At 46.3% G+C, this 25,723-nt stretch overlaps 3 protein-coding genes and 2 pseudogenes across 3 annotated transcripts; 1 reads left to right on the top strand and 4 right to left on the bottom strand.

The window, feature by feature from the left end:
• Nucleotides 1–930: 930 nt before the first annotated feature.
• Nucleotides 931–3,427, top strand: LOC136453619 (protein TRANSPARENT TESTA 1-like). The gene is made up of 2 exons (XM_066454176.1): nucleotides 931–1,850; nucleotides 2,520–3,427. The coding sequence occupies exons 1-2, from the start codon at nucleotides 1,092–1,094 to the stop codon at nucleotides 2,940–2,942; spliced, it is 1,182 nt and encodes a 393-aa protein (XP_066310273.1). The 5' UTR covers nucleotides 931–1,091; the 3' UTR covers nucleotides 2,943–3,427.
• Nucleotides 3,428–14,773: 11,346 nt separating this feature from the next.
• On the bottom strand, nucleotides 14,774–15,503 carry LOC136455357 (uncharacterized). The gene has a single exon (XM_066455415.1). It carries the CDS (start codon nucleotides 15,365–15,367, stop codon nucleotides 14,774–14,776), a length of 594 nt encoding a protein of 197 aa, XP_066311512.1. The 5' UTR covers nucleotides 15,368–15,503.
• Nucleotides 15,504–15,762: 259 nt separating this feature from the next.
• On the bottom strand, nucleotides 15,763–17,487 carry LOC136455356 (uncharacterized; annotated as a pseudogene).
• Nucleotides 17,488–19,453: 1,966 nt separating this feature from the next.
• Nucleotides 19,454–22,042, bottom strand: LOC136453617 (uncharacterized; annotated as a pseudogene).
• Nucleotides 22,043–22,232: 190 nt separating this feature from the next.
• Nucleotides 22,233–23,586, bottom strand: LOC136453616 (protein ALP1-like). The gene is made up of 3 exons (XM_066454175.1): nucleotides 23,077–23,586; nucleotides 22,763–22,988; nucleotides 22,233–22,672 (listed from the first exon to the last, which is right to left on the bottom strand). The coding sequence occupies exons 1-3, from the start codon at nucleotides 23,584–23,586 to the stop codon at nucleotides 22,233–22,235; spliced, it is 1,176 nt and encodes a 391-aa protein (XP_066310272.1).
• Between the last annotated feature and the right edge of the window lie 2,137 nt (nucleotides 23,587–25,723).

Genomic DNA, 25,723 nt, shown 5'->3' with positions numbered 1-25,723 from the left:
GGGTCCATCAGCGCCATCCGCATCGGAGCTAGAGGCCTTTGACAAGATCTTCGACGGCAACCTGGCTGCGTCTAACGTCGAAGCACTGGACATGCTCTTTTCGGACGGTGGTAAGGGTGTGTCTAGGCAGCCGCGAAGGCGCAAGGCCACCTCTAAGGTTTCACCGCTGTATTGGTTTTGGTTGTTTTTTATTTATGTAATATCGAAACTAGAGGTATGTTGCTAGGATGGTCCAGCTACGGCTGTTTTAAGTCGACCTCTCTTTTACCTAATACAATAAGACGTAAATCTTTTGCGTATTTGAGAAAAGATTATTCAGAATCAAAGGAAGAAATGAATTGCTAGCGACAAAAATATTACAGCTGGTTTTGGACGACGATCGACGATGCGTCAACATGCATGGCCGGACTGCCGGACCCCGGTGTTGATGTAGAGGACACAATAACCGTTCCATCTTGATCTGTTTTAATTTCTCGTCCCGGTGTACCTCACCTAAACTCAATACCTCAGGTCCTCTGCACTGGCCGACGACTATACACTTTCACTAGTCCACTAATCGCAACAATTGACCGCCTTCGCCGGGCCTTCAGTCCTGATGCACGGCGGCATGCAAGGCCAGGGACCATCAGTCCCAAGCTGGTTTTGATCAGTATATGCAGCACTCAGCATGCATTCGCACACAAAGTTATCAAGGTGCACTACATATGTACTGATGTTGCTATATGCCTGCGCTTGATCGGAGTTCATTCACACCACCACGCGCTATCTGACGCAGGTTTCCTGATTCTTTGCCTGCCTCGGGTGTGAAAAGCCTCCAAACTTCAACACATGTAAACATTAGAGCGAGAAGCGTTGGACTCGAGCATATATATGGCAACGGACTGGTGGCCACTGACCCTTCGTTTTCCGCAGGGCCGTGACAGGCACGCCTTGACATTAAGCTGCTGCTTCTCTGTTGTTGTTGCTAGCTACACCTCCCTCTCCCATCTTCTCCACTCCACCAAACCCCCAAGATCAAGAGAGCCAGAACACACTTACTTTGTAGTGGCTATATATAATAAGGGTCGTCGATCGGTGATAGATCAGGATCCATGGGGCCGCGGACTTGTGCCGCCATGGAAGGTGAGGCCGTCGGCTCGCCTTTCTTCCAGTGGCTCAAGCCGCGGCGCTCCTCGTCGCCATCGTCGTCGCGGTCGTCGCCTAGCTCGTCGTCGTCATCGAACTCGATGAAGGCGTCCGGGCATCATGTACTAGCAGTGCTTGGTGAAGAGGGACAAGCAGCCGGTGGAGTTGTGCAGGAAGCAGTGAGCAGCATGACTTGCCTGCCGCTGCTCAGCAGGCTCGGTGAGGGGAAAGGGGCCGATGATCACGAGCAGGAGCAGCAGTGCACCGTCAAAGAAGAGATCATGAGAGGCGGCGGTGGCGGCGGCGGCGCGACCAGCGATTTGGCGCAGTCCGGCGTGGATTTGAACATCGGCTTGCCGGTTGGTGGATCCTGCATTGAGGATGCCATCATGGAAGAAAAGGGTGACGAGGAGGAGGAGGAAGACGACGAAGTGGATCAGGAGGGTGAGGACGAGAGCGAGGAGTGGAAGCATATGCATGGCAGCTGCAAGGCGGAGGGGGTGGATCAGCAGCAGGAGCATGACGAGGTGGTGCCGGCGTCGGTGGAAGGATCAAACAGCATCGTCGTCGGCGTGGGGAAATTCGGCGTGGTGGGTGAGGAGAGCGGCCTGCCGATCGCCGGCTGCCGGTACTGGATCCCGACGCCGGCGCAGATCCTCATCGGCCCGGTGCAGTTTATCTGCCATGTCTGTAACAAGACCTTCAACAGATACAACAACATGCAGGTATGTTGCCATGTTTATTTGCCTATATACTGGATTGAACTTGGATCTTATTTGTTACGGCACTTTGTTTGCGTTTCCCTGCCGTAACTCTAGTTAATTACTTATCTATCGACTATCGTGTTGGTTTCGATAAAACAACAAAAGACACGTCAAAATTGAGAGTGCCCTGCCCGCATGAACTTGCAAGAATTGAGTCAATAATTGATGAGTGTTATTGTGTATAAGCTAGAAATGACAGCAGCACACGCATTTCTACGTCATATATGATATGCGGCAACAAGAAGCTTGTATAGGTGATGCAGATCATGATATTTTATTGGAAACTGGAAGTCGATCGATCGAACTCAATTTCATGCTTGACCTTGCCTCCAAAACCATGAACCATCATATATATACAAGTACAACCAATCATACACCATTTCTGCATGCACACACAGTGACTTAATTACACAGTAGTTCTTCAAAACAAAAGCACAGTAGTAAGTAATTCGATGTACTACAATCCACCCATGCAAACAAAACAAGCTTTTGCTTGTTTTGTTTGCATGGGTTCATAAATCTCAATTCACACAAAAAATGTTCATAAATCTCCATTCTGTTACTACATACTCCAACTAATTAATCTACATGTGCATGCATTATACTCCGTACGTATACGTACTATTCCAGATGCACATGTGGGGCCACGGGCGCGAGTACCGCAAGGGCCCGGAGTCGCTCAAGGGGACGCAGACGCTGGCGCTGCTGAAGCTGCCGTGCTACTGCTGCGCGGCGGGGTGCAAGAACAACGTGGCGCACCCGCACGCGCGGCCGCTCAAGGACTTCCGCACCCTGCAGACGCACTACAAGCGCAAGCATGGCGCCAAGCCCTTCCGCTGCCGCCGCTGCGCCAAGCCCTTCGCCGTCAAGGGCGACTGGCGCACGCACGAGAAGAACTGCGGCAAGCGCTGGTTCTGCGCCTGCGGCTCCGACTTCAAGCACAAGCGATCCCGCAACGATCACGTCCGCTCCTTCGGCGCCGACCACGGCCCCGTCGACGAGCCCGCCGCCGCCGCCGTGAAGGACCGCACCGTACGTTTCCACAGTCGGTGAGGTCGATCTGTCGGCTGCTATAGCTGCTAGATAGAAGTGTATCTATCTCCCCACCCATAAGATAATTAAGGTGGTCTGCAGGCTGCGGCTGATGCAGGTTTGTTCCTAGCTGCTCGTACCGTCGTGTACGTAGTTGCGAATGAACCATGCAACCAGCCCATGCGATCGAGGATGATCAAGGTAACTAATTAAGCACAAGTACATATAGTATTTCCAAGGAAACAATTTAAAGCAAAGCTATATGTAGCTCAATAAGATGGCTCGTGCCAAATTAAGCTGTGAAGTAGCTGAATTTTCTTCTGCCAGTATCATGGGCTGCGGGCTGTTCAACCCGGCCTCTGCGTGCCCATGGAACCTCGCTCTAGCTTGTAATGGATAAAATTTCTCAGCTTCACAGGCTAATTAAATTTAGTCTGCAATCTAATATGCAAATGTACGAGATGAGGATACTGGATACTGGATACTGAGGCATTGTTAATTGTTAACTGGCGTATATTGTTTGACTGGTTACGTTTATCAAATATTCGGTAATTAACTATCACTTCAATTTATATAGATATATTACTTCATTTTGCATGTGACTTACATATTTAATCTTTAAACATTGTTTGCAGAAAGTTAAATTTGTATTGTATCTTCACTGACCACGGAGCTTATAAGGAAAATCGGTTAACACTATATAGGGCATGTTTGGTACGGTACAGTAGAGCTCTGCTCTAAACTCCTTCGTAGCATATGGAGCCCCATCAAACGGTTAAAATGCTATTACTCTAGATTCTGGTAGGGAGTTAACAAGAATCACTTCTCCATTTACACTATGATTTAGGAGCTAAAAAACCTGATGCTCTCCACTGCTCCTCATTTAATTACCACCGGAATCATCCAGAATTACTCCTCACCTGCTTCCTACCTTGCCCCGCACCAGAACCACTTTATTAGAGGAGTGAAGCTCAATAATTGGGAAGTGAAGCTCTACCACAGTGGCCCATAGTTTTATTTGACTGTTGTTGTTGGGTCTTGAAGCATTGCAGGAGCCAGCTCTGCATATTAAGTATAGAGGTTTTCTTGGCTTATCTAGAGTGAACAATACAAGTACTTTGGGTTATGCGCAAAAAAAGATACAAGTATTTTTGGTGCCCCAATCTCTAAACGAATACCCCATTATAGTTGACACATGTATACATAGTGCCTGTTTAACACAACTATCTAGGTGGGTACGTGTTAGACTTGCATTTTATAGTATAAAATAAATTAATTTAAATATATATAACTTTCAAATTAAGTGTCCACTGCTCTTGCTCCAAAATTTTTGGAACTAGGAATGAGTAGCCCTAGAAATTCTTAGAGCTGGAGCTGTGCCAAATGTGCAATCTTACCCATTTTTACAGTCTAATTGAAACATGTGTGTGCGTCAAACTATAAACTTAAATTGGCTATAGCAAAAACACAGACGCAGGTACCATGAATGAGTTGTAGGTTCGATCACTAAGTACAACCAATATGTATATCCCTTCGTTCTAAACTACAGATTGTTCTGAAATTTTTAAATATATATTATCTTTGCTACAAATTTAGGTATAGATTATGTCTAAATAATAATAATAAAAATAAAAATAAAAGTTATGTATATTTAGAAAATCTTGAATGATGTATAATTTGAATGGACGAAGTACTCAAGGACCAGTAGTGTGCTGTAGACGCTGCATCGCCAGCTGCTAGGTACCATGCACATCAGTACTACACCCCTGTACTGTATGTAACATACAGTCGTGAGCATGCCGCGCGAATTTGGCCTCTGATGTGGCGTTAGCTAGCAAAATTTTCAACATTCTTCGCGGAAGGCTACACGCGGGCGCAAGTCAACCGGGAAAGCAACGGATGCACGCGCACAGGGGCCATATCATATCGCGTCAGCAGCAGACGACGCAGACAAAATCAAATCAAAGGTTAACTTGGACAAGGATCGCACTCACACACAGACACAGCTCTTAACCTTATCAAGTGGGCCCGGCCGGTCTCACCAGCTAATAAGAGTAATTATGGCGAGGATTAGCTTTGAACCTTTACCAGATATGCTTTCCGTCTCCACATTTCTAAAGCCTCCGGCCCTGGGAGGGCAGGGCAAGGTGACGGGCGAGCTAGCTTTTCTCTCGACCGAGTTGGCTGGTCAGCCGCTTGTTAGGTTTTTTTTTTTTTTTTTTTTTTTTTTTTGCAGCCGGAGCAGTTTTTTCTCTCACAACATTCCAACATAAACAATGTTTTTCAGTATGAATAGTAAATAATCCAGTTCAGCCGAACACTCTTTTGTGGCGCCTTGGACCTCTCGCACCTGTCTAGATCGATCGAGACCCCAATGCAAGTGTTCACTTCATCCAGCCTTCATTTGGCGCGAGTGACATGGTATGCAAGCAGAGAAAAAGAAAGGTTTATAAAGCACAAGGGTGACGCACGTACATGTACGTATTCCAATTTGCGTACTTGACTACCTGAAAATGTGCTCGCGTAGTCCAAATGGTTTGCGTTTGCATACATACGAGACAACAATGGATCCAGGGCCCGTCTAACGCTTCAGAGCAACTCCAGCACACGATCAATCCTACCGGTAGTACTCTATAAGTGAGTGCCCGGGCTCCTTGGCGATAAAAAAAAAAGATTTATAATATACTAGATAAATATTTTTGCATAGTAAAGATTGTCTAGGCTCCTAACACATTATGGCACCACCACTGCTATAAGTTGCTTTAGGGGAGCCATAAAATAAACTCGGTTAAAGTACGTTTTCATCAACCTCTAAGTTATAGTCTGATTTTTAACCATGAACTACAAGATTGGATGACGGAAACCCTCCAACTCTGGCTAGTTTGTAAGGTATTTTTCTATTTTCTAAAAAATAAAAATCGTGTTTGCTATCTAAAAAGCCCTAAATAATTCATTTTAAATAAAAATATGAAACTACTGCCATTTTTCTCTAAAAAAGTTATTTATTTATCGGTGCTCTATTTAGAGTTGTTTTGATCTGATTGATTTTAAATAAATAATGAACATGACTACGAGCAATAAAGATAGGAACAAAAATAAACAAGTTTCAAATAACTATATATAGATTTTGAGAAAAAATTATACTAATTTCTTATTTTTCTATTTTAAATAAACCATTTATGAATTTTTTGACAACAAATTAGTTTTTAATTTATTTTTAAAAAAATAGAAAGTCGTCTTGGAAACCAGCAAGAGGATCAAATTTTTTTGGTTTTGACCGCTACAGTATGTCCATTACTCGGTTTGTAGTTTATGGTTGGAAATTAAGGCCCCGTTTGGAACGGCTTCAACCAGCTTCGGCTTATCTGACGAAAACACCGTAGCAACACTGTAGCAAAAAGACGGTTTTCTCTCTCTCCTACTTTTCTGTCTCACTGTAGCAAAACACTGTAGCGCGGGGGGGCAAGCCAGAAAACCGACTTGCGCGGCTTTGATGAACAGTGCGCGTGTCGGTGAGAGGAGGAGAGAGAAAACCGGCTTCGTGCTACAGTGTGCGTGTGGGAACGACGAGCGGGCTAGCTCTGGGCGATCCATCTGCATTGCGGCCGCAAGCAACATTTTGATCGTGCATACGCGTAAGTCGCAGCGACGTTTTCTCAAGTGTCGATCGAGTGACCATTTGCAACAAGCCAGCTACACAAATCTTCGGGGTGTTCACATGAATGATTAGCATGCACGTACGGATGATGACAGCAACTTATATGTTGGACACCTGTTGTTGTATTATATTTACCACCACAGCTCATCAGAGCGCACGTCATGTTGACGTCGGGGAACGGATAGCACGATGGGGCGGCTGCCGGCTGCAATGAACCTAGCTCAAACACTATATACAGCTAAGTTATTTAGGAGGGTGATGATGCGTATTCGATTGACAGAAGCTAGAACGGCTCAGCGTAGAACAAGGTAGTAGTAGTAGAACTACTTTGCTTGCAGGGGAGGCATATCGTCGGCACTAGCGACTTCGAATGCAAACAATCCATTCTTCTCCAGGTGACCGAAGGCTCACGGATAGAATGATTAAAGACGGAGAGAAGAACGACTTTAACTAAAGAATGTCGGAAGGGGGAGGCAATGCAAAGCAAAGAAAGAAGCAGCTGACCGAAGGCGTTTTGCCTTTTCACACCGACAGAGAATTAAAGCAAAACCAGTGAAATTTGTTTTATAAGTAAATTTAACCACAGCATCAGACGCCGTCTCCCAGTCCCAGCAGGCCGGCCCTCGTAGCTTTTGCCTCCGGCCGCCGGCCGGCGAGCTCGTTGGCTGGGAGAAGGAGTAGACCCAATCCATCAAGTAAATCTAGTAGTTGTCTATTAGATTTTAGCCGAATTTAAATAAATCTCTATTACTCTCTATCAGGTTAGTAGCTAGTCTAGATACAAGCAAAGCAGGAGTTGAGTGGTCTGTTTAAGTTTGGACTGACGGGACCTTGAGGCCTTTGGCCTTATATGGCTCACCAACGACTTTAAGGACCCTCCCGTTCACACAAAAATATGACGATGTGATCAACATATAGCAAGCCGGAAAGATCTGTTTGATGGAGCAAGGCTGGAGATCCGTTTGACTTCAAACACAGGATTGGTCGGTTTCAGGACCGAAGGCGTGCCAGTCAATTTGACCCTGCAATTGACAAGGAGAAAAATATCAATAATTTAAGGTGGAACATGCCGGTGTTACACCAGACAGTTCCGATATGTGGCTAGATAGCCGATTCAATGTGGCTATTGACTAAATAGTCGATATCCAGCATATCAGTAAAGCAAGGATTGCTGAATTGAAGATTATCGACTAATATCAATGATGATAGTACGAATTCAAAATAACCGATACTCATGGGTCATAGCGATTTATTATGATTGATTAATCCAGACAAAACAAGTACTATAGTGCATCACGTATTTGCCTTGCCGGTTGCCCAATAATGCATCACGTATACATGTATGTAACAGATACGATAGTATAGGCATATCAGAACTTCGATAGGCACAGGTGACGCCAGCTGTCTGTTCTTTTGCTGCGGACAAGTATCAATAATTCCACCGTATATATTCTATCAGCTTTCAAATCACGGTCATTATCGGAGATTTTCTTCTTTTTTACGTCATTCGCCACTCAATTTTCTTTCCGGTGTAAACTTGCCAAATTTTGGTGTCAACATAGGCCCTCCTAGTTCAAAGTATGAATTTCCATGCTTTGAACTATTTTGATCCAATAGTCTTCTTTCTTGAATCAATGATATCTGACCGCAATACTCATGGCTGCATCGGCTCCATATCAATCACCTCCTTTCTTGGTCTTGATAATTTCAAAATTTATTGTAATGTGATTTCGACATCAGCGGCAGTAATCTTTACCAGAGCAATCGGCTCTTCAATAGCCGATGGAGTCTTTCTTGGAAAAAGTTCCTTACTGATCAACGTCAAATCAATATAATCCAATAACTCTTAGTCAATGGTCTTCTTTTAGGGAGCCGATGAATTTACTGACAGCAATATTACCTTATTCTAAACCTTATCTACATTTGTGAACTTTGAAGTGTCTATCACACTATCTTGGGTGGTTGATGAATGAAACGGATTAGAATCTAGTCATCCTTACTTCTCCTGCTCAGAAAACTTGATTTTTTTTGAAAGATTTTTAAATTAAAACATAGCTTTGCTCCTCAAATGATTCTCTCAGATCGCTTAATGTGTATAGTTCCTTACCAAGGCATTGTTTTGCCTCTTTTCATCCTACTTCTAAAGGCTTATGTGGAGTTCAGATAGGGATAAAATATGTAGCATACTTACCTTGCATATATTGTAAAGTCAAATTCCGGATTTAAGGAGAGAAGTGTCATACTCTTAGACCAAGATGTGTATGTGCGTGGAATATTTGGTGGCTAACCTAACTCTACTATGCTATCTGAAACATATTTCTCTCTTATGTAATATTTTTTACGAGAACATGGGCTATCTTTATTCTCATATCTTTTTTTTCTTTTTTTTACTTTGGACCTTATTTTTGCATAACCCATGTCTCTTTTTATAACAAACTTTTGAGAGGAATATTATCAAGAACTTGGAGCATTTATTCTGATAAAACCTAACAAACATATTTTTGCCTTCTTTCGGTGTAGGAGCAGAATATTTTGTGGTGGATAAAAAGCATGCTTTGCGTACTTCTAGTATAGAAGCAACACATATGTGGCGTGTACGTGACCTTGATCTTAGGAGCATGATACATTTCTCAACAATGGTCAACAAGACTTGACAAAACTCAACAAAGTAAGCAGTTTATGTGAAAAGTTTTTGATAACATATGGCCTTGGTAGGAAATTCAACATCATCGAGGAGACAAGCTATTGATTTTGAATTTTTGCTAGAAATTTTTTTCAAGTACTTCGTAAAAAGAAGCAAGGTTCCTTTTATCATACCATATCTCATTCATCAACTATTTAGATGGTATACTTTCCTTATGATAAATTGTTCACAAGTATAGAAAAAAGCAAGAAATAAAATATGCGAGCCAAGCATAGAGGGGCATATACCTCGTATCTGCATGTTCGTACCTCTACTCTGAGCCTAGTCACCTCGGCATGCTTTGCGGCCTACTCGACGAGCTCTCACAGCTCGTGGCAGTCCTGGTTGTCGCCAAAGAAGTCGGAGGTGGCGGTGGCCCGGATAAATGGACGAATCCTGATGCATGATGCTAAATCCTGAAGCAGTATCAGACTACTATTGGCCGAATGGCAAGGTTAAAATCAGCCTTAAAATCTTTGACTAAAATATTCAGCCGATGTGACTCTGAATGATGTCAAGACTTCATCGGCTTTAGGAATAAACAATTCATCAACTTGAAAAGCCGGGTCCTGGACTAGCAGCCGATTCTACTTCTAGGGAGGTCATCAGCTCAGTTACTTCGCCAGAGGGATGCCTAATACTTTATTTCTTTCCGTATTGCTATTTGTATTCTCAAGCAGGGGAAATACTCGTGCCCCGGCATGTCATAGCTGCTTCACGTTGGTGACGTAGATGATGGGGCCGAACTGGTTGAGTTTCAAATGCACGTCTTCGAACACGGCCCGCTTGAATGACTTGATGATGTCGCATAAGATCTCCTTCATGGTTATGGACATCATCAGCATGCAAATCATATTGCCTTCAATAATGTCCTTGACCAGCTCGTGACAAGCACGATATGTACAATCGGCCTTGGGGTCTGATGTGTGTTGACATTTTTGCTTTTCTTTGATCCATTAGCTGTAACCCTGCCATGTATTGTTTTTCACATCGCATCGAATCGACTGTCAGCAGAACAGGCACGGGGTAATCAATTGAGTCGATGATGCCGTTCGATCGCTTCAGGATTGCACGAGTGCCAAATGACCCCTGTTGGTGACGCTCGCCCGGACTGCACCGTGGGACACTCGCTGCACCACCATGACCTCATCAGCTTTCCGTGCCGTGACTGATGCCGACACCGTCTGATCCAGCCTCACCAGTCTTGTTTGTCGTGCCACGGTGGTACGAACAGTGCACAATGGTAAGAGGCCGATGAACTGCTTTGGCTCACTGACGCTTTTCTTGCTCTTCTTAGAGACCTCAAGTTCAACGCCTCCACGAGAAAAATACAGCTAATGCAGAGTAGGTTCTCGGCTCTGTCCGTCAGCACCATGTCCTTGTTGTTGTCGTCGGCTGCGAGCTCCTTGATCTTGCTCCACGGTAGCTTGCTGTGGCTACTGCTAGCCCTGCGTCGCCATACATGCATGGTAGTCTCTACCTGGTCGGCCATCACCAGCAAGTCGTACTCAGAACGAGATGCCGAGCGTGTCAAGCAAGAACTCCAGCGAGAACTTGTCGGCGCCTAGTATGGCCCAGCATGAAGTGATACACCGAATCCTCATATTTGTCCGCCCACTCTTGGGGACCAAACGGTTCATTGGCTCGGCGGCCGATTCTACTTTATGAAAAGTTATCGGCCCAGAGTACTTCACCGGAGGAGTATCGTTCATTGCCTGCTCCACGGTGATGCAATCGAATTTGTCGCCAAGCCTCCTTGTACGCATCTTCTTGACTCATCAGCAGTGGAAGGTCATCCAAAGCTCGCGCTCTCAAAGGCATAATCCATGATGCTTCGGTTCTCATTTCTTGGCGACCATGTTAACACTATTTAAATATGCATCTGAGCATTATTTTTTAAAATATTTGGAGCCGATATTTCCTTTGTTGCTTAAAAGTCTCTTTATTGGAGGACCTATCGGCTATTCTTTTTTCTTTACGTATATGAGCACACTGCAGCTTCTTGTTGTTTGATACTCGATGGATACAAATATCACATCGGCCTTACAGCCAAGGACTCAAATCTTTTACCATATTCTTCTTTGATGATGAAGTCTGCGTCAGCTCCATATAGCCGATTATGGCTGTATCGGGTCTACATCGTCGATCAAGATCATGCATATGCAAACGTGACTCATTTGGATTCCCCATATCTTCTGGAAAGCACAGACCAAAGCTGAAGCCCAAAATACGCCTAAACCTTCGGGTTTCTAGACCGGACAATCTGATCTATCATAATGAATCGCTCGATATGTCAATAATATCGGCTCCTGCTACGTAATAACTTAGCCGATACTTGGAGTCAACTGAATTTGCTTCTCCCTTGACTGAACATAGATTCATATCACGGATGACTCTAAGCACAGCTGCTCTTCTTTATTCAGTATCACCTTCCTGCTTCTGAGCAGCCAATCAACGTTGAGAGGCAGCTTTTGCAATTTGTGTTTGAACTTTCCAGCCGAGCGTTCCTCGATTTGGGTTCCACAACTTCCGATGATGCAAGATAGCAAGAGACTCGATTCTATTAGGGTCTGACAGCAGAAAAACTTACAGATTTAACAAGAAATTCTGATTCTCTAGCAGGCGTGGCAAGCACTACCAACATAATCGACCTTAGGGCCTGATTCGTGGGTTTCCACTCGAAACTCTCTTGTATCTTGAAAATCAGTTGTCATAAGCCGATGTTTTTCGCACCATGCGGGCAATCAGGCCCCCAAGATCGGACTATGAGAACTCATGCTACAAAATTATTTTCCTTTAGTCTTGATAACTGCAAAATTGATCCTCCTCGGCATCTCGTAATTGGCTTTCATGAGCCGATATCTTCGATGACTTGTTTGGATTCAATCTTCTTGAACTTCTGACCATTCATCTGTTTTCGCCGATTAGGAGCTGGTCCCCCGAGCTTTAGAATTATAATCGGCTATCTAGAGGTAGGATCATGAACATCTGATTTTTCCTTGTTATAATCTCTATCCACAAGCAGATGCAACAACGAGAATACTGACATATATGCATGAAATCAACAGCTGGCTCAAGCTAACGCAGAACTCTGGCATGTAGGAATATCTCGGTCTCTGGCCAACATATTCCCTGCGACGTCTTGGTCCCTAATAGCTTCTTCAGCTAGAGGAACCTTGGCTTCAGCTCTCATACGTCCATGTATGTGTTTAGAAAGAAGCAAATAAAGATCCCATACATGGGCCATGTATGTTGTATGTGTCTTCGTAGATACCATGTGCTCTTGCTGATCGGCCGCAACTCGGTGCGCGCGCGTTGAACCGGCCGTGTACGCGCATGTTCGGAGTTGATCATCTCTGGCAACCAGCTTGTGTGACTATATTCTTCCCTTATAATAGCCGATGGAGGGAAACACGTATTCACTCCGTGTCGTAATATACTTGGAGTCCAATATTATGTCATCAGCCGACTTCTCTTTTGTGTTTCTTCACGTAAACAACCAGGCTAGCAGGGCACGCAAAAGTGTCGAAAGAATTGGAGTCTAGAAATAATTGACCGGACTTCATTGGCTCTATCTAGCCGATCAGTTGCAGTCATATGCATGCCCGTATCTTCCTTGAAATCTCCTTGCATGACATGTACATACACGCTAACGGACTTGGCTTCCTTCTTGTCATTATATGTCTCCGACTGGACTTCGAGACACTTGCAAGCTGTCTTCTGCACGGATAAGATAGTACCGCATATACACCGATTTTTATGATGCTTGCTTTGATTCCATCGGCCTTTGAGCAGTCCTTGCTGATCGCCTTCCATCGGCGTCGTCAGCCCGAACACTTGGTTTCTGGTAAGGTAACCGTTTCCTCGATTAATGAGGATAGCGTTGGATTGCTGACGTTTGCAACCTTGATAAAATATTCCAGCCAGCCTGCTTGATGACAACATGCTTTACTCCAAGTATCCTAATTCTGAAATTGCCACCACCAGCCCAAAATTTAGGCCACAACGGAGCTGGCCATTATCCTGTTTCCTAGATCATGTGGCCTCTTGAATTTGCACGGCTCATCTCTATATAAATTAGCTCCACGAATAATATGCCGGGTCGAACAACAGATGATAATAGCCAATGGAGAAAAACCCAATCTAATCTCAATACAACCATCGGCTTGATGTCCTGAGTAGTTTGATGCCTTAATTTTCCATTCTGAGCCGATGGATGTCACCAATTTTCTTCTATCAATCGGCTGTCAGTCATGCACATACGACAAGCCGATAATAGAGTCATACCATTGGGCTTGCCGTAAATAAAATAGCTATCCCTTGTTTTGCCGTGCAGGTTCTTACGTGTTATTGGTTCTGTCTACAATGTCCACTTTCCTTCACGGTTCAACCAATACCAAGATTAGCATCGGCCTTGAAACTGCTGATTTAAATTCAGCCGACGCAAAATAAGATTTGGGCGTTGGTCTTTAAAGGGTTAAGTTCAATTTACACCCTCCAACTTGCAGCAAAGTTCGGATTTCAACCTCGAACTTCAAAACCGGACAACTTTGGCCCTCCAACTCTCGAAAAAGTTCAACTTTCAACCTTCTGGCGGTTTTGCGGGTGAACAGTAACTTTTGATATTTTTGGAAGCATCGAAATTTTATATTATTTTTTCGAGCATCTTACTGTCCTCAAATGAAAAAACTCAAAACTACAAAGTTGTAGATCTCATCGAGGTCTACAATTTACATATAAAAATTATCTTCATCCGACATCGTATTGAAGGGTTTTCTATTTTTTGAAATTTGAGTCTCATCACGCGATAAAATATGGTGCTGAAATTTTATATTATTTTTTCGAGCATCTTACTGTCCTCAAATGAAAAAACTCAAAACTACAAAGTTGTAGATCTCATCGAGGTATACAATTTACATATAAAAACTATCTTCATCCGACATCGTATTGAAGGTTTTTCTATTTTTTGAAATTTGAGTCTCATCACGCATGAAACAATTTTGTCGCGTGATGAGACTCAAATTTCAAAAAATAGAAAACCCTTCAATACGATGTCGGATGAAGATAATTTTTATATGTAAATTGTAGACCTCGATGAGATCTACAACTTTGTAGTTTTGAGTTTTTTTATTTGAGGACAGTAAGATGCTCAAAAAAATAATATAAATTTCAGCACCATATTTATCGCGTGATGAGACTCAAATTTCAAAAAATAGAAAACTCTTCAATACGATGTCGGATGAAGATAATTTTTATATGTAAATTGTAGACCTCGATGAGATCTACAACTTTGTAGTTTTGAGTTTTTTCATTTGAGAACAGTAAGATGCTCAAAAAAATAATATAAAATTTCAGCGCTCCTGAAAATATCAAAAGTTACTGTTCACCCGTAAAACCGCAAGAAGGTTGAAAGTTGAACTTTTTCGAGAGTTGGAAGGCTAAAGTTGTCCGGTTTTAAAGTTCGAGGTTGAAATCCGAACTTTACTGCAAGTTGGAGTGTGTAAATTAGACTTAACCCGTCTTTAAATAATGAATGTAATCGTCTTCACAACGACCCGACGCCGACAAGAACCTCACGAGGTGCGGCGGTTCGCCGTCGCCCTCGGCCCCGGGCGCCAGGCACGACGCCATCTTCTGCAGAGCGCCGCCCCCTCGGTTCCCGCCGTCGTCGCCGAACACGAACGCGGCCGTGACCGGCGCATCGCTGTCACCGCCGCCGGTGGCGCCAAACCGTTCGCCGGCCCTTATCAGCTCCACGGGCAGGTCGAAGCACGGCGACGGGCAGTACCCGTGGACCGCCCGCGCGCCGCCCCGCTCCTCCCGACGATCCCCCGCTTCCTCCACCACGAAGTCGAAGACGATGTTGCTGCCGGAGTAGAGCGACGCGCACTCGGACTTCTCCAGCGACGCGGCCCGGCTCGGCGCGTCCGGGGTCGCCTGCTCGTTCGGTGCCGGCGCCGGCGCCGTCTCCGCTGGCGCGCTCGCGGCGGCCGCCTCCACCTCTGGCTTCTTCTTGGAGAGGCCTGGGAGGTAGAGGCACATGAGCAGCGCGCCGCACGTGAAGCCCAGCTGGCTATCGGAGCTGGCGTCGGGCGTTCCGGACATGGCCCTGCGTGCTCGCCTGCTCGATCCTGCCACCGTCTTGATGGGCGCGGGGGTTCGTGGGTGGGAGTTGGCACCCAGATATGTGCATTTAGCTTAGGCTAGCAAATATGCCCGTGGGTGTTACGGGTGGACATCACACTGTAACGCTAAAAGGGATTTTGTAAAAATATAATATATTATAGTACATTTTGTAGAAATCTAACTCAAAGTGGTATGTCTGCTTATTGCTCTTACAACCTAAAGGTCAGTTACGCACAAGGCACTATACATAACTTGAACCACAACAATACAACACTACTACTTCACAATGTTCTCTGATGCTTTGCTCAGGACGATCATATGTAAGCATTGTAACATGTACCTAAAACTACACATTGCAAATGCGACGAGAAATATAACAAGGAATCTATCTTCAACTTCAAAACAATTAAGTGCACGTCGACGCTTATACATTGGCACGCCATATATCTTCAACTTAAAAACAATTAAGTGCACGTCGACGCTTATACATTGGCACCCCATATATACAGTACAAATAACTGACACACATGCTCCTCACAATGGGTCAAATGCATGAGCTAGCCTCATCGCTCACGCAAGTTCCTCTCCGGTGCCCCCAATGCAGTAAGATAAGCAATCGACAATGTTCGGAGCCTGCATCTCCTCAACTTCGCTGCTTTCGTCGTCGGTGTCATTACAGTCAGAACCCATGTAACTCTTGGCGTCCGTGTCCTGGTCCCAACGTCGTTCCCAGCTGGATCCGTCCGCGAGATTATACGAGAAGGTGCGATCAAGGCAATCTGACCCCAAATAGAGAGTATCAGCAGCAACAAGAGGGAAGGCCTTTCGACACACAGAAAGCGTGCGGCACATGCCCATAAACACGGCCCTCCCGCCGAAGCTCTTGGCTGGGATCAGGACGCCGGCGTCCAAATCCACTTTGTACACCTCGTACTTCCTCGCGTACCTTTCGTCGTCCAGGCGGCGTAACATGCGGTGCACCAGCATCAGGTCCCCGCCATTGTCCACCAGGTGCAGGCTGTCCTTCATCCGGTAGAAATACAACGACCTGCTCCAGTCGACGGCTGTCAGCAGACTTGGCGGCTGCTGCTGATCACTGCTGCCATCCAGTACCATGACACCGCTGTGGGTGGCGCAGTAGAAGCGACCTGCAATTGTCATAGTTGATCTGAAGAATCCGTTGTCGACCGAGGTCCAACGCTCATCACCGGGCTTCGCGACGACAAGCCCCATGAGTAGAAGCGACCTGCAATTGTCATAATTGACTGCGACTGCGGAGGCGTCGGCAACAACACCGACGCCATACACTTTGATACTATCTCCTAGACGCGGCCCAGAACTCCTGGGTATCTGCAACTCCGTTGTCAGCAGCGCGGTCAGCGGTGGCAAATCAGTGACCTGCTGCGTAAGCGGGTTGAGTAAGCGGACGGCTAGGGTGGCCTCGTGAAGGAGGAGGAGAAGGCCCTCGGGGGTGAGAGAGAGCAACGTGTGCTCCTCCAGCGCCGGGAGGTCCATCCGGATGCACTCGCCGCTGGAGATGTTCAAGAAGCGGCGGAGACGCGGGCCCGCGTGAGCCTTATCGAGCATGATCCACTGCCGCGGGTGGTAGCGGCCATCCAGGCAGCCTTGCGAACGGGGATCCAGCGAGCACCGCCGCCATGGGCGGCACACGGCGCGGAAGCGGACGTAGTCAGCTACGTCTTTGGCGAGGACGAGCTCGGCAATAAGGCCGGCCGGCCCATCCCCAAGTTCGCCCAATCCGTTGTTCCGCTGCTACTAAATGGATCAGATTCAAACAAAGAGACGAGATTCCAACCGTAATATCGACGAAAATCATCAAGTACCAAATGCACGAACCTGTTTGAACCAGTTTCGGGTCCCGGCGTATCGTCGAGCGCGGTGCGCGGCTTTTTCACCCCCCAAGAGGGTTTGGTCTGATTGGTAGACAAACCAAGCAAATTATTGTAGATCCTCAGCTTGACGGACCAGGATTGGATCTCGCAGGCCGAGTAGCGACGTCGTGAATCGAGAGTGCTCCTCAGACATTTCGCCCCCCAATAAGGGATCTGGACTCCGGATGCCACCGCCAGCTGCGCCATCTGCCGAGATTGAATCTGCGCGGAAGCGCAGGGGGGGCGTGGCGGATCTTGAAGCGGCGATTGGATCTTGGCGACCGAGCTGGGGTGTGGCGGATCAACAAGGTCACTAGGTCGTCGCTTCACCCGACGGGACAGGATCTGGGCTCGGGAGGGCACTCGCTTCGCCATCCTACCTGCTCGGCAGGGGTTATTATGTTTTGGGAGTAGAAAAAAAAATGGGAAACGTTTCAAAAAAAAAAGAAAAAAGGGAGCTTTTCAGAGGGAGAGAGAGAGAAGGTGCGCGGTGGGCAGTGGGTCGAGTTTTTTGCAGTTGCCGCAGGGGAGACTCGTCCGGCGCGGTGTGCGGTGGAGAAGAATCGGCTAGGCGGAGGGAAGCGGACAGTTCCTCTTACGTATCTTACTGACACGCGGGGCACCTGGTATGGAGGCCCACCTATTAGCCTCTCCCGGGTGGGTGGTGTGGGGTGGGGATTCGGGAACGTACTTGGGTGCGGTGCGGGCGGGACCTTTCGCCGGTTTCCTTGGGTACCCTGTTACGCGTTAGCTGCTGATTTATATTAGGTGGGTCGGGATTGGATCCAAACTCTTGTGACACATGTCAGAGGCTCCGACTCCGACTTACGTTTATTTTTCCGGAAATGTTTCGATGAAGACGTCCGATAGTGCAGGAAGCATCGGACGCTCCTATGGGCCCACATGCTGTAACCGGATCCGACATAATCATCAATATCAGGCCATGTTTAGTTCCTCTGATTCCAGAATTTGGTACTATGCAAAAAGAAGATTTCCCGTCATATTAAATTTGCGGTACATATATGGAGTACTAAATGTAGACGAAATAAAAAACTAATTGCACAGTTTGATTGTACTTTGCGAGACGAACATTTTGAGCCTAATTAGTCAATGTTTGAACAATTATTACCAAATACAAACAAAATTGCTACCGTATTCGCCTTCACATCGAACACTGTACAAACGGCGATTCGGCAGCGAACTAAACGCGGCCTCAATTTGCTGCCGTCTCAAGTCCGATGTCGACTCCTTCGTTATCTCCGCCAGACCCAGCTGCTTCCGTTCCATCCTCCAATCTCGCCCAACAGCTCATCAGTTGTCTTCTCGTCGGAGCTCCCCATCCATCTCATCTTAGGCAAGGAGCACAGCAACAAGATTGTTGGCTTCTTCATGCTGCTTGAGCAAGATCCATGGTGGAAGCATGCGGTCAAGATCATTGAGCTGCTCCCCGGATCCTCTTCATCAACCACTTTTACACCACCCTCTCTCTTTGTTTTGCAATCCAGTTGAATGAGAGCAACCATGCTCTCGGCCGAGCAGCGAGAGACGGAGACGGCAGCACAAGCTTTTTTAGCCATGGCGTCGATGATGACATGAGTGCGTGTTGCATGAACCGTCTGTTTGGTTGTGGGATCAGTGGGTTAGAGTGGCTCCAACCCATGTTTTGGGGACGGCTCCAACCCTTGATTTGTTTGGTTGCGAGAATGGGTTCGATCCGTCTTCTGTTTGGTTGGAGGACTGAGATGGGGTTGGATCCATCCTATTTTCTGTTTGGTTGGATGGATTCAAACAGAACCTGCATATGGTCACCTTTGCACTGAAATGGTGAGGTTACGCTTCTCAATTTATGCAACACATAGCAATATTTGTGCTCAACACATAACAATATTTCATATGCTTGCACCATACATCAAAAGATCAGCACACAAAATAATATAACAGGCACATATAAAAGTCTTGGCCATATTACAAATAAAAGTCTTAGGCCATATCCATAAGCACATTACACACTAATATCAAGTCTGATGCTTGCACGATGCATCAAGTTCAAGCCTTACACAATATATAGCAAGTTCAAGGCTTCCACATAGCAAGACACAAGCTTACTTAGACCACAAATATAAAGTTCTATGTGGCACTAACAAAAGAACCATCCCATGACTACAACCTACCCTTACTGCCCAGGGTAGTTGTCAGCAATGTGCTTTGCAACCCAATTGAATTTATGTTCAAAAGGCAAGGAGTTGAAAGCTCTAGCTATGTGAGGATGTTGGACCAAGTAGGAATGGTAGAAGGATAAGTGAGTCGAATTGAAACTACCACTCATAGCCATCAAGTTGTCATACAAATCATCCGGCACATCATTGTCAGGTTTCCCCGCTTCTTTTATCGCCTTGGCTAACTTGGTACTTCCCCATTTAATTGCAGCAACCAATGGATCTTGGTCAGTAGCGCCCTCTTCTTGCCCTTGTCCCTCTTCTTAGGATTGGTGGCCTTGGTAGCCGATGAAGTTGCCGCATTGTTGTCTTCATTTGCATTCCTATCACTCTGTACCTCCATCCTCTGCACCTCATTGTCCCAGTCATCTGTACTGTCTTCCTGTGTACCTAGAGGCACACCCGAGTCCTTTGCAAACTTGCCTGTAGCCATGGTACTTCCAAATATTGTGTGCATCTCCTCAAAGTGTTGAATATGCTTGTTTAGAAAATCAGCATCAGACTTATGATCCTACAATATATGTACAATTTTAGCAACTACTATTATGTGACAACTAATAATTCAGCAACTATTATTAGATTATTATATGTGAGAACTAATAATTCAGCAAATACCTTAATATGATTGTTGTAGTGCTCATCATCAAGAGTTATAGTGAAGGTATCTTCATCCCAACCAGCAGCACTCAAACCACGAAGGTCACATATTTTACGAAACTTCTTTTGCCATGTCTTAAGGTGATTCTTAACCTGCTCACCACTGCGCACTGTCGACAAAATATGGTCGGCAGTCCACCGAGAGGGGTGCCCGTGGTGGTAAATTATCGGTAGGATGCGTGTGATCTGGAACCAGATGATGACACAAGGCGCAGAGACAGCGATTTAGACAGGTTCGGGCCGTCTAGTCGACGTAATACCCTACGTCTTGTGTCTTTGGTGTATTGTATTGAGATGTATACAGATTAACCTGTCCTCTAGGGGACCCTTGTCTCTCCTTATATACTCCAAAGAGACAAGGTTACAAGTAAAGTATCCAATTTGGTACTATTACAATATCTAGTACAACTTATAATCTTGATGTGCACGCCTTGATCTTACGGGCCGGGCCACCTCGGATGGTGCGGCCCATGTACCATCTTGTGGTACCCGGGGGTATATCCCCCACAGCTAGTCCCCGAGCGCCATGTATTCTGATGCGACACGCCATTTTAACCTTCTCCGAACAGTGAGGCTTGAGTTCTTAACATCTCTGACCACCGTTGTCGCCGGAGAAGTAGGTTGTCCGAAGAATGTATGGTGCTCTTAAGAAGAAAGAAAAAGATTTCCGTCCTGGAAAGTGTGCCCACTTGTATTTCTGAAAAGAAATGTAAGTGCGTCTTGAAGCGTAGCGTCCTTGATCGTCCTTGATCATCAGAGGCGTAGAGGTCGAAAAACAAACACATTTACCGCAAGGTGAAGTGTGCCCACTTAGTCCCCGAGCCTGGTAGTAGGTGACGTAGGCACGTGGTGCCAGGGTCTAAAAAGAATTCCCAGTTAAGTTGAGAATCCAATCGTCGTACAGGCGATACGAGATGCACCGGCAGGTGCATCGTACCGATGTAGTCCCCGAGCTTGCTGGAAGGCAAGGTATGAGCCTTGTAGCAAGGTCCAAGTGAGAAAAAATATCCCAACTGTATGCGAGTTGCCAGTCACATGTAGTCGAGACGGAAAGTCCCTGAGCCGTGGTCGGAGAGTGGTCGAGGCAGTCCCCGAACACAGGTCGAGGAGCGAGCGACGAAGTCCCCGAGCCGTGGTCGGAGAGCAGTCGAGGAGCGAGCGACGAAGTCCCCGAGCCGTGGTCGGAGAGTGATCGAGGCAGTCCCCGAGCACTGGTCGAGGAGCGAGCGACGAAGTCCCCGAGCCGTGGTCGGAGAGTGATCGAGGCAGTCCCCGAGTGTAGGTCGAGAGGCGAGCAACGAAGTCCCCGAGCCATGGTCGGAGAGTGATCGAGGCAGTCCCTGAGCACGGCTCGAGGAGCGAGCGACGAAGTCCCCGAGCCGTGGTCGGAGAGTGATCGAGGCAGTCCCCAAGCACTGGTCGAGGAGCGAGCGACGAAGTCCCCGAGCCGTGGTCGGAGAGTGATCGAGGCAGTCCCCGAGCACGGCTCGAGGAGCGAGCGACGAAGTCCCCGAGCCGTGGTCGGAGAGTGATCGAGGCAGTCCCCGAGCACTAGTCGAGGAGCGAGCGACGAAGTCCCCGAGCCGTGGTCGGAGAGTGATCGAGGCAGTCCCCGAGCATAGGTCGAGAGGCGAGCGACGAAGTCCCTGAGCATAGCTTGAAATTCCTGTAGATAAATATGAAATTCCCGGGGGTATATCCCCCACACGCACAATGCCAAATTTCTCTTGAAGAGCCTTTGCACACCCATTGTAGTGAACCATCTTGAAGGTGGATGAAGTCTTGGTGCCATTAACCACTAAAATGGCAAGGTATTCGAGCATGTAGGCTGACCAAGTTGAAGTCCAAGTAGCATGTCCACCAGTCCCTGCACTACCCTCTGCTTCCATTCCCCTACAAAATAAACAATGCAATATATGTCCTCAAATAATAATGCCAACAAAGTAGCAAACAAAGTAGCAAACAACGTGGCAATCAAATATCTATAGAAATATGTCCTCAAATACAATTTCAGCCCTCAAATACAATTATTACATTGTCCAAGAAAAAAAAATACAACACATATTACATTGACCGATACTAGTTTCCATGGCTTTGACGATCTGCCCATATTTGGGCAGCCAGGCCTTCCCTAAAAGCTAGCATAATGGCATTCTCACTTGCTGTCCCAGCATATGTGGTGTGCTGGGTGTCCTCATCGTTGTCACTTGGTATATTGAATTCATCACTCCCATCTTCAATCACCCAATTATGAATGATACAGCAAGCAACAACAATATCAACTTGAGTTTCATAAGGAAAAAAAGGAGAGGCATCGTCAAGTACTTTGAATCTCCTTTTTAGTGCTCCAAATGCTTGCTCTACTATGATTCTCAATGAGCAGTGCCTACGGTTGAACAATTCCTTCTCATTTTGCACCGGATTCCTCCCCCATTCATTCAAGTGGTATCGTACACCCCGAAAAGGGGGTAAAAATCCTGGTTTGGCTCCATATCCAGCATCAACTAGGTAATATTTACCTAACATATGATGCATAGTTAGGTTACATCTCAATGATCCATTAATTTTGATGAACAAATTTATGGACAAGACATAGGTTCTTGTATTGCCTTGTGGCACACGAAGGCCACCCTCACGTGTTAAAGCATCACGTAAAACTAGTGCGTCATGTGCTGTCCCCTCCCATCCGGCCAACACATAGGTGAACTTTTGGTCAAAATCTACGGCTGCCAGTACATTTTGAGTACAATGCTTGTATCTACCACGAAAAGCATGCTGCATTTCCTTTGGAATAGTGGCTCTTATATGTGTACCATCAAGTGCTCCTATACAATCCTACGTGATGTTCAAAGAAGTCAAGATTAGGTCAATTAGGTTTGGCAAAAAATAAACTTAGAATATGACATAAGGTTGAGCTTCACACCTTAAAGTATGGATACCACCTTGGGTCTCCTTCAATTTTAGCTGGAGTGTCCAATGAAGGGGGCCTAATATAATCATCTCGTAGCTCACCAATAGCATGAAGTACTTTGTTAAAATAACGACTGACCGTTTCTCCGGATCTACCAAAATTGGTTGCAATTACTCTATTCCTAACATTGTGCCCCACAGTATGCAAAAACATTGCCAATTGCTCCTCAACACACATATGAACGGTATCTTCAAGTAAACCACGATCTCTAAACAACTTACAAAACCTAAAGAAACGTGCTTTGTTCATTCTCAGCATGTTTACACAAGTTGTGTCATCCTTCCAGATTTTGTCATTGAGGTATTCTATTCTCTTCCTATCCCTTTCATATATTGGTGCATAAGTAATCCCTTCCCTTCTTGAAACTCGTTTTCTTTTCCTAGACCGAACAACAATTGCCATGACACACAACAACCAATGTGCAACAGCAGCAAAAACAAATGTCTTGAGCCTGTTATTCATCTACATACAGCAGCACAATCAAGCACAGCAGCACAATCAATATAGATCAGGTAGGTAAAAAGCAAATATTCAGAAGCAGGCCCCATCCAATTCCATATAAGAGGTAACATGGTCTTAAAATTCATGTAGTTTGGTTCAAAGTTACTTACAATTTAAGTCTGAGCACAATATACTACTGAAAGACCATAGTTTGTTTCTATTCATAGGAAAAGGGTGCTCCTAACCATCTAGGCGTTGTACGCAAACGGCGGCCCCGCTGGCCGATCAGCAGGCGGGGAGTCGAGGGGGGGGGGGGGACGCCCCCTCGTGGGTTTCAGGGTAGCCTCTCGGCATTTCATCAATCGCATCAATGAAGTCGCTATGAAATCGCTATGAAAAAGTAACAACAGAACAAGACTAAACCAGTACTCACCTGCAGGGATCCGGGGCAGAGGGCCGACCTGGCGTCGGTCCGGGGCAGATGGCGGGGCGACGCAGAGGGCGGCGCGACCCTGGCGGAGATGCGGAGCCGGTCCGGGGCAGAGGGCGGCGCCGGTCCGGGGCAGAGGCCGGCGGGCGGGCGGCTCCTCGGGCGGACCTGGAGGCGGGCGGGGCGGCTCCTCGGGCGCGGCGGGGCGGCTCCTCGGGCGTGGCGGACCAGGCAGGGCCACGCGCGGCGGACCAGGCGGGGCCGGCGCGATGGCCAGGCCGGCGATGGGCGAGGCCGGCGCTGCGCGACCCTGGCGGAGATGCGGGGCTCGGCGCTGGGCGGCGGCGGTCTGATGGAGCGGTCGAGTGGAGGGGAGGTGAAGGGATAAGGTTTGGGGTTACTGCAGCGCACGTGAATTTCTCAACCCGAGCGGAGCGGCTCCGTCCGCCAGATTTCGACGGAGCAACCGAACCGGCATATTGGAGGAATATTCTCCTGGGGTCGAACCCAACCCATCCCAAACCTCCATCCAAACAACCAGAAAATGGGTCGAACCCATTCGGGTTGGCTCCAGCACTCCAACCAAACAGACGGGAAGTAAATCGGTTTGTTGCAGTGATTCTTTCTTGATGTTGCAGTAGCTTTCGCCGGATGTTTAAACACCAAATCGTATTTGTTGCAACATTTACTACTACTAGATGTTGCAGTGGATTTAGCTTTTTTGTTGTGCAAGTCAGTTGGATCGACGAGAGACATGGAGATGGAAAATAGTTTCTGAATGTTGCACTGGTGTTTACAGATGTTGCAGTAAATCTTTCTTGATGTTGCAGTAATTTGGGTGGCTCAGATTTTGATTCCATACAACGGAAAACTCTTGTTTTGATCAGACTCTTTCATATACATTTTTGCATTATAAGATTGGCCTTGGAGTCAAGTTGGTCGGTGCTCTTCCGAGCAGAAACTTTACCCCGAAATGTTGCATGAAACATGCAAGCACACGTTGCTGCGGGTTTTTTCCAAAAAGTTGTCGAGGTTGTGCGATCCTACCGTTAGCTGCTGCCATGGGTCGTCCGACGCTAGCGCCACGTCCGGGAGTTAGCAACTCCGTTATTTTTCTGATTGCTGAAATGAAACTAGTTGGCCTTCTTCAGCAAATATAGAAATCCACCGTACGCTCGGTTTATATTATGAATTTGACTTGGAAGACAACTAGCTGACTTACATAGTACTAACATTTTGAAAAGGGAGCAATCACAGGGAAAAAAAATTAAAAACACTGCACATATGGCTGTCAAACTAACCAGGTTCCTTGCACCTCAAGGAAAACGAGACATATGGTAAGCTTCTGTCTATTGAAAAGTAACTGAGCGACACAGACACGTATGGTAAGGGTGTAAAGTAGCTTGCCGAAAATTTGCTACGAGACAACAGGCATCACATCATATATGTACACAAGTACTGCTTCAAGGCTCCATATATATACACAAGTATTGCTTCAAAACGGGAATATCTGATTTGCAACGCGGTCTCTCATCCCATCAGCATGCAGCAGCAATACCTGAGTAGTGGTATCAAAGTGTCAGAAACAGCTACGATACCAAACAAAATAGAGGGAGGGCCAGAGATTCCAAAACATACAGAATATTCTCTTTTTTTCCAATTTTCTTTTGCTCAATACTTAACTTTAGAAGAATCAGTAAAGTGAAGCACAAATTTAAGTTTTGGAAG

The sequence above is a fragment of the Miscanthus floridulus genome, chromosome 5 (assembly GCF_019320115.1).
Source record: "Miscanthus floridulus cultivar M001 chromosome 5, ASM1932011v1, whole genome shotgun sequence".
Taxonomy (NCBI): Eukaryota; Viridiplantae; Streptophyta; class Magnoliopsida; order Poales; family Poaceae; genus Miscanthus; species Miscanthus floridulus.
The sequence above is the reverse complement of the archived record's forward strand: the minus strand, read 5'-3'. Positions and strand labels throughout refer to the sequence as shown.